Source organism: Thalassophryne amazonica, chromosome 12 (genome assembly GCF_902500255.1).
Source record: "Thalassophryne amazonica chromosome 12, fThaAma1.1, whole genome shotgun sequence".
Classification (NCBI taxonomy): Eukaryota; Metazoa; Chordata; class Actinopteri; order Batrachoidiformes; family Batrachoididae; genus Thalassophryne; species Thalassophryne amazonica.
Window position 1 is genome coordinate 32,451,045 of NC_047114.1, and position 9,483 is coordinate 32,460,527.

At 39.2% G+C, this 9,483-nt stretch overlaps 1 protein-coding gene across 3 annotated transcripts; it reads right to left on the reverse strand.

Annotated features, from left to right (window-relative positions):
• Nucleotides 1-272: 272 nt before the first annotated feature.
• On the reverse strand, nucleotides 273-7,232 carry LOC117522511 (zinc finger protein OZF-like). Of its 3 annotated transcripts, none has more exons than XM_034183949.1 (4): nucleotides 6,860-7,232; nucleotides 5,446-5,534; nucleotides 3,671-3,753; nucleotides 274-3,585 (listed from the first exon to the last, which is right to left on the reverse strand). In XM_034183949.1, the coding sequence occupies exons 3-4, from the start codon at nucleotides 3,678-3,680 to the stop codon at nucleotides 2,093-2,095; spliced, it is 1,503 nt and encodes a 500-aa protein (XP_034039840.1). In that variant the 5' UTR covers nucleotides 3,681-3,753; nucleotides 5,446-5,534; nucleotides 6,860-7,232; the 3' UTR covers nucleotides 274-2,092. The 3 variants fall into 3 exon arrangements, with proteins under 3 accessions (XP_034039838.1, XP_034039840.1, XP_034039839.1); XM_034183948.1 differs by having other exon boundaries at nucleotides 3,671-3,757; XM_034183947.1 differs by lacking the exon at nucleotides 3,671-3,753 and having other exon boundaries at nucleotides 273-3,585.
• Between the last annotated feature and the right edge of the window lie 2,251 nt (nucleotides 7,233-9,483).

Consider the following 9,483-nt stretch of genomic DNA (forward strand, 5'->3'; position numbering starts at 1 on the left):
TCAGAGCTTTTGAGTTAGTTTCGTGGTGTGCTCATACAAGCTGTTCCGCCAGGAGTTGCGAGTTGTACACATTTGCATTACGTGTGGGGCCCCGAGTTGCATTCTGCCTTTGACAACACAGAAAAATAAAATTGAAGACAAACTGTTATTACCTCATCGAAAGAGGTTTCACTTGAACTTTAGTTTAATTTGTGAACCATTTGTCATTTGTTTTTAGGTGATTTCCATGAAACTTGATCAAATATCAATCTAACCAAGAGGAAGAACCCATTCAATTTTATGATTCTTGAGGGGTTTTTTTTGGACTTCTTTTTACAGAGACATTTTCAGCTTCTGAAAACCTGTTACAGTGAACTTTACGAAGCCTGTCAATCATACATGCTGTATAACACACAATCAACAAGTTGAGGTTTCCAGCAGAGCTGCCATAATGAAATACACACGGACATGCAGGTGGCCTTAATGATACCATTGCAAGAAGCAGTGCTTCAAACACACATTAATGCTAAAAATAAAACATTACCCAGCCTTGATGGTGGTATGTACTCTCTGACACATTTCCTCTTTGTGTTCAGAGGAGCATCAGAGTCAGAAGTGTTACAAATCATTTATTTCAATTTGTGCATTTTGGGATTTTATTTTTTTTGGACCTTCCAAAGGGGCCTTAGTTTTAGAGTTGTGGAATCACTTCCTTTCTGCATCCAGTTGGATTTGTGCACACTGTAAAAAATCTTTAAGAGTGAACTTTTGAGAAATGTCTTATTTTTAAGTGTGTTCAAAAGTGTTCATTGACTGAAGGGGTCATTCCATCTCAAGTCACCCAGAGGCTCCCAGGTCACCCCTCAGTTCTGTTCTGTCAGTTTGATGTTATTCCTATTACAAAGTTATGGTGAAATGACAAATATTTGGTCTGTATCTTGCAAACTTTTGAAGTTACATCCTTTGGAAATTTTTGTGAATTTTTCACATATCGTGAAAATGGTGTTTTCTACCAGGTTTGCATGTCAATAATGAGCTCCCCATATGCCTCACAGCTTTGAAACTGCTCATGTTAGGCTAACGTTTGGTGTAGTTTGGAAATGTTGGAAGTTTTGGTGTATCTATTGTGATCTGCCTTCCACAAAGGCCTCAAAATGGTAGAAAACCCCAAAAGTTTACATGTCATTCGTATCTTTGATTAGTTCAAAATCAAAGAAATATACTAGCTATGGCTATGGAACTTTTGTATGATGGTTTGTGATATAATGGAACATATTTACACATTTAAATGATTACACCAGTGTTTTTAAAAAAATTTATAGTTGTTTAAAAAAAAAAATCATGAAAAAATGTCATAATATGCCAAAGTTCCTCACCCCAGATGCCAATGTTCTACCCAGCTCATTATTAATGTGCAAAGGTGGTAGAAAACACCATTTTCATGATATGTGAAAAATTCACAAAAATTTCCAATTTTGCTGCGGGTTGACCTGGGAATTTTTTCAAAAACTAGGTGATTTCAGAAGGAACGACCCTGAATAAGTTTGTTTAATCTTGCACTTGCAGAGGAATGTGAATCTCATTTAGCTTCTTGTTCTGTCAAGACTGCAGGAAATGTCAGCTGTGATGCTGACATTTTGTCTCAGCCCAGCTTTCACTATGGATGCTCTCTAGTGTCATGCTGCCAAAAACGACAATACTGTACACACTGTGGTATGGCTTTGTAATAAGGCACAATCACAAAACTCTAAACTACCACGGTGCTTTCTGAACCATAATTCTATGTAGTTATTAACATATTTATACATTTTAGAACCACTTACATTTATTTCTGGTGACAAAATTATATTAAAATGTCTATTAAATGTACATGTAGGGTTACACCTCTTTCAGCTACCTCCAAAAGGTCATGAGCAGTCAGAGTGAATAGATCAGTCTAACAAAAGTGTTTCTCTTATTTTATTTGTTGGATATTTTTTTTTTTTTTTACTTTTACAGAGTGCAATGGGCCCCAGACCTGGGGTCTATAGGTGCATCCTAAACATTACTGGCATTGTATCCGAGGGCTCTCTTCAAGATGGTGACCGTTCCCTTAATTGCATATATCTGCACCTCATGAGCACTTGGGTGACCAGGGGTTGCCTTGAGGTATTACTTCAGGTTCTTTTTTCTCTCCCGTATGAGTTCTCATGTGTCTGTTCAGATCAATTTTTTGTCCAAATCTTTTACCACACTCCGAACAACCAAATGGTTTTTCGCCTGTATGAATTCTTATATGTTTGTTGAGATCACTTCTTGCTACAAATCTTTTACCACACACAGAACACTCAAATGGTTTCTCTCCTTTATGAGTTCTCATGTGTGTATTCAGACTACTTTTTTGTCCAAACCTTTTATCACACTCTGAACAGCCAAATGGTTTCTTGCCACTATGAATTATTCTGTGTACATTCAGACTGCTCTTTTGTCTAAATCCTTTACCACACTCAGGACAGGCAAATGGTTTCTCTCTTGTGTGAATTCTCATATGGGAGTTCAGATAGCTTTTTCTACCAAATCTTTCGTTACACTGAGAACAGCAAAATGGTTTCTCTCCTATATGAATTCTCATGTGTGTATCCAGACTGCCTTTTTGCCCAAATCGTTTCCCACACTCAGGACAGCCAAATGGTTTCTCTCCTGTATGAATTCTAAAGTGTGCAGTCAAACTGCCTTTTCTTCCAAATTTTTCACCACACTCAGAACAACCAAATGGTTTATCTCCTATATGAATTAACATGTGTGTGTTCAAATTGCCCTTCGTTCCAAATCTTTTTTCACACTTAGAACAGCTAAATGGTTTTTCCCCTGTATGAATTCTTGTGTGTACGTTCAGACTGTTCTTCAGTCCAAATCTTTTACCACACACAGAACAACTAAATGATTTCCTTCCTGTATGAGTTTTTGTGTGTGTGTTCGCACTGCCCATTTGTCTCCACGTTTCATTGCATTCCGAACAGCTAAAGATTTTCTCACTTCCTTGAAATGTCTGGCCTTTTTCTGAATAGTCAATATGACTCAATGTTTTTCCACACTGAGAGCAATTAAGCTGTTTCTCAGCGATGTTATAGCCGCTGTCTGTAACAGAGGCGTGATTGGTGATTATACAGTTTAAGCGTGAACTACATGCCCTGGTCTGCTTCCATTCAAAACTATCATCAGTGTCAGTTTCAGAACTGTCTGAACTCCTGCCATTAGCATCTGGTTGTAAACTATATCGATGTACGTTTCTGGCTGGTTCTGGTTCTCCATAGTCCTCGCCATCCACTTGTGATATCGCTGTTCTGTGGGAAGCTGAGCTGCTCGTTTGAGGTTCTGCCTCTGTGCTTTCCTCAGTTTTTGTTTGATGAACCACTGATGCCTGGGGTTCATCTTCTTCAGTCTTCACAGAGACAACAGTGAATGGTAACTTAGTGACACCAGCCTCCTCCAACCAGTGAAGCTGCTGTCCGTTCTGACTTATCCAGTGTTCTGGTTCCTCTTTAATGTCCTTCTGGTCAACAGTCAGATTCAACTCCTGCTGTTCAGGAAGCATTTCTTCTTTATTCACCAACAGCTGTGGCATGTCTGCAAAGAAGTAAATAAATCCACAGTAAAATTAAGTACTAAACTCATCACAATGAAAATAAAGTAGCAGAGTGGTGAGTCTGACCTGACAACATCAAGACTATGTTCAGAATGCAGGCCTTAATGCTCAGTTACAAACCTGTGACTGGGAAAGAAGAATCTTTCTCTCTGACTGACACACACACACACACACACACACACACACACACACACACACACACACACACACACACACACACACACACACACACACACACACACACACACACACACACACACACACACACACACACAAAACATAATAAAATTAAAAAAATTCCAGTGACTGGAAAAAAGTCATACAGTGACCTCCAAAAATATTGGAACACTTGGTATTTCACACATTTTAATTTGTTTATGCCATTTCAAATACAAAAAAAAAAAGAAATCCTAAAAACATAATTCTAAAATTATCTTCCTTAAACTCAAACTGAAAGCAAATCTCCACAAATTACAAATTAATTACAAATATAAAAGGCCAGATCATCAGTTATATAAGTAATAGAATGTGCTGGTATAATATCTGTAAATAATCCATTTTATTTCCAGTTTTCTTCAGACAAGTCAGGGGATGGATACATGAACATTTCCAAGTCACTGAATATGTCTTAGACTTTATTTACATCAATTATGAAGAAATACAAACAGTATGACACTCTATGGTAAATCTGTGTGGAGTAGACAGTTCTCAAAAACTGAGTGAAGAGTGAGGAAAGCCACCAAGACACCCAGACAACCCATAGGAAGTTACAGGCTTCTGTGGCTGTGATTGGATAAATTGTGCATTGTGCATGTTTTGCATTTTGGATCTTCAGTTATCAGCTTGATGATGAAGTGGTAAAGAGGAGAATTTTCTTTGACCAAAACATCAAATCTAGGCTTGAATCTCAGATGTACCTTCTGGCAAATTGTAGCTGAGCTTTCAGGTCTTCTTTTTAAGAAAATCTTTTTTATAAATTGACAAATTATGAAGAAAGCTGCATATACAGTACAACTGAGTATTTAAAAATTATTCAAATTAAGAGGCAATCTGTCTGGTTTTGACAGAAAGCGAAAACTAATACTAAATACAGATGTAGGTCAATTAAATGAGTTAATAATTTGAATCAATTTAGTGATCTTTAGGTCAGTTTTAGAAGATATTAACATGTTAAATCTAATAAATATAAACATGTGGACAGTTCAACTTCAAGGTCTTAGATGCATATACATGTATATGTGGCTTTTACAGTATTATTGATGTCGCTGTTGATTTAAGGCCAAAGACCTTTCAAGTTTTATTCAAAAGAAGATGAATTCATAATTCTGCCTGTACGACAGGAGAAACAGTCTGATATCTGATATGTTGTTGAATAAGGTAATAGTGCTAACTGACATGATAAATCAAAGGTGTGCCTCCCCCCAAATCTTCGTGGCTCTATCTTCTGAACCTGATCATCTCACTTGAAGTCATATAACAGACATACTGGCTCATTTAGGGACCAAATTGTTGTCAGCCTCCCCCAGGAGTAAAACACAAGTGGAGTCATGACTAACAACAGAACTGAAAACTGAGTGATCTGTATCTCTGCTGTATTGTACTTTCTGTTGCTCACAAACCCACAGCTCAGGAACAGAGCTGAACATGTTAAAACAACTTTGTAATTTCTAAAACAACACATCTGTGATTTTAGGCAATTGATATCCTGACGACAATATTGCAGCACAACTTGCAATGGTTTATGTGGCACTGTGGTTGTGGAAGTGCACAGAGCAGTTTATGCACAAAACACAGTTAATAACAGCAGTGATGAAACACACAAACTCTGGCAAGTGTGTCACCTGAATCTCTGTAAGCCACAGATGACAAAGTCATTCCAGCGGTTCTTCATGACACTGTAAGCAATTCCATGTCATCTCTCAACCTACAACTGGAGACAGACACAATATTTTTGGCTTCGTCCAGGAAGACATTGAATGCTTGGATCTTAGAACTTGATCAAGGACCATTACAAACACTCTGCTTCCTCACTCACCTTATAAAAGTGCTGTAATCAGGGTGAAAATTTATTCAGACAAGATCAAAGCATCATGTACAAAGTTGAGGTAAGTAAGCATTTCTTCACTAACAAATGCACCTAAGTCGCTGGTTTCCACAACCCTACTAAACACCCAGTCCATGCACACACTGAACAGTGTAGGAGCCAGGGGTATGTGTAATGTGTGCACATAGCATCTAGAAAAATGTATACAAGACCACCTATGTGAGGCTAGTCGTCTGTGACACTCTAATACACTTATATATTTAATATTCAGTTCATTGTAACTGGCTTAGTGGTTAGCATTGCTGCCTCACAGCAAGAAGGTGGGTTTCCTCTAGGTGTTCCGGTGTCCTTTCACAATCAAAAACACGCTGTGGAACTTCAACCAGGGACAACAGATGGAAATTATCCAAAGGCTATAATCTGGCTTGTTTACATCACTGTATGGTGATGCACATTAACTTGAACTGTCCTTTTTAAAAAATAAATAAAATAAATACAAAAAAAACAATGTACAGCAAAGGCAAACTAAATTTAGCATGTTAACAGTTAGCAAGTAAATTGTATTGCATGTACATAGTAAAATGTTAACATGATAATGGTGCAATTTCACAAAACAGCAAACACTGTAGATGCAAAGAGTAGCCTGATAATACTGTCATGTGATCATTTATGCAGTGTGGACCAAAACAGTCAGAGTGGGCCACAAACCACTGGTGGTATGTAACTGACCCCTAGTGGTCGTGTGAATATAAGTAAAATATCACATTTTAAATTAATATCATATACTAACTGAAAAATTAACTGAAAAATGTTTCTCAAAGTGTTTAAAAGAATGACTTCAAAGAAGTCTAATAGATACTAACATATATGTAGATATTATTTTCACTATTAACTCAGATGTAAATTAGTGTTATTTTTGGGTGTTTGGGGAGTTAGGTGGTCCATCATAATTTTTTAAATTGGTTAGGTGGTCCTTGGTTTGATAAGGTTTAGAAAATACAGATTTAAGGAGAGAAGAGCATCAGTGGATATACTTGCAGAGATGATAAGCTGCTACCAAATCTTGCACCTACGTGGCCCTTCATGACACACTGCATTAATACTTCATTTTAGCACCCTTACTCAAACTCACTAGCATCTGCAATGTGTACGCAGTGAGTATATATCAGAGTGCAGCGTTATTTTTCTGCCAACTGTCAGAGAATTCAGACCTTTATCCCCATCAGGTCAAAAGCAGACTGCAGTGTGCTGCATCAGCTTCAAACGTGACATCCCATGGTCAGTTCAGCGTCCTATGGTATGCAGCTGTCAGTCTTGTACGACATCATCAGTACCTCGGACAGAGAGAAAAAGAGCAGAATCAGTTGGCTGGAAAAAAAAATACACCTAAGGTATATGTTCACTGGCACTAAATCAACAGGGAAGCAGAGAGAATACTAATTTGATTGACGGCTGCTAGCCCTAAGCTTCGCTAAAGGACCCAGAATTTAGATGAAGTGAGGCCAAGGCCTGTATAGTTGGTAATAAGATGAGCTATAGGGATAAGAAGCATAGACGCACGCCTCCACTCCTACCCTGCCTTTGTGTTTCTGTCCCCACCCCCACTCCATCCCGGCCCCCGCTCACGCCACTCCCTTCCCCCTCCGGGAGGCAGCGCAGCTTTAGCTGCAGCAGCTCCATGTTCCCCCCCAAGCTTGGCTGTGCAGCCACGTGCTGCTGCCGCCACCCCCAACACATTGCCTCAATTCGGATGACGGACTGTTTCAAAGTTTAGTGTACTTAAACAATCAAATGTATATGTGTGGTTGTTTTAATTCTGATATGTGCCATTACTACGTTCAACTAGTAATAATTGTGGATTAATTACTGTATTTTTGTCTGAGGTAATTGGGTGTGAAATGAATTGCCCTTTGAGGGATCAATAAAGATGTCTGAATCTGAAGACCCATACTATGCCAGTTTGATAGCCAAACAAGAGGAAGAATAGATGCGTCTTAAGTCTGGACTTGAATGTCTCTACAGAATCTTACTATTTTATTTCCATAGGGAAATTATTACACAAAATAGAGGCAAGACAGGAGAAGGCTGTGTGGCCCATAGACTTTTTATTCATCCTAAGGACACAAAGTAGTCCTGCATCCTAAGAACGCAGAGCCTGGGCCGGTATGTAGAGTTTAATTAGGTCAGCTAAGTAGGGAGGTGCTAGTCCATGAATAATTTTATAGGTTAGCAATGGAACCTTAAAATCAGACCTCACAGAGACAAGAAGTTAGTGAAGAGATGACAAAATGGGTGTAATGTGATTGAAGTTTCTGTTTCCTGTTAAAAGTCTGGCAGCAGCATTTTTAACCAGTTGGAGACCCCTAATGCTGGACTGCGGTAAACCAGAGAATAACAACATTGCAGAAGTCCAGTCTAGAAGAGACAAATGCATGGATCAAAGTCTCTGCATCAGCCATAGACAGGATGGGAAAAATCGTCGCTATGTTTCACAGGTGGAAGAAAGCAGTACTTGTGACATCTCTAATGTGTAGGTCAAAGGACAGCGTGAGATCAAAAATCACCCTAAGGTTCCTCACACTGTCAGTGTGATGTATGATACATGAGCCTAGGTTAAGAGTTAGCTGGACAAATTGATGCTGATGTCTCGCGGGAACCAACCATCACTTAGTTCTTGTCTGCGTTTAAAAGTAAGAAATTACTGGACATCCACATTTTTACTGACGCAAGGCAATCCTCTAAAGACTTGATGTGTATGAGATTACCACCAGTTATTGTCATGTACAACTGGGTGTCATCAGCATAGCAATGAAAAGTAATCCCATAAAGTCACAGTATGTGTCCAAAGGGTGCTATATAAAGGGAGAACGGCCTAAGACGGACCCCTGTGTTACCCCATACTTCATGTCACCAAGGTTAGAGGTAGAGTTGTTGTACAGGACACAATGAGAGCAACTGGTTAGGTAAAATGTCTACCATGCAAGGACATTACCAGTAATCTCAAAATAATTCTCCAGCCTATCAAGTAGAATATAGTACGATGATCCACCGTATCAAACACAGTACTAAGATCTAACAGCAATAGAACCGTAGTGGTTTCTGAATGCATTGCAACCAGAAGATCATTTACCACTTTAGTGAGAGCTGTCTCAGTTGAATGACTTGTTCTAAATGCAGACTGCAGTGGCTCAAAGAAATTATTCTCAGTAAAGTGGTCCACAAGCTGCTGTGAAATTATTTTTTCCAGAATTTCAGAACAAAACTATAGGTTTGACAGCAGCCTATAATTTTCAAGACACTAGTGCAGTGATGTCCAAGTATTCCAGAAAGGGCCAAAAGGGTGCAGGTTTTCTTTGCAGCCACTGACTCCAGCAGGTGATTTCACTGATTAAGCTCACTTTGAGCAGATGGGAGGAGTTCATCAGTGAAATCACCTGCTGGAGTCAGTGGCTGCAAAGAAAACCTGCACCCTTTTGGCCCTTTCTGCAATACTTTGGACACCAGTGCACTAAGGTCAAGATTAGATTTTTTAAGTAATGGTTTAATCATTGCAGATTTGAAACATTAAAGCCCCCGTCATACATACCAAGAATGTGCAGGAACCAGGCTGAAACGGCAAATATTACCACAATCAGATGCAGTCAGGAGGGAAAGAGGCGTGATCAGCAGTGTCAGAATGCAGCCAGATTACACACCTGCACGATGGCATCCAAAGCGTATGTAGACAATAGAGAGATGACACAGACTGCTGTCAGATGGTCATAAAAGGCGCTGAAGACTGCCCCATGTCCAAACATCTGGATGCCAAACACGGGACCAGAGTGAGAGGGAGCGC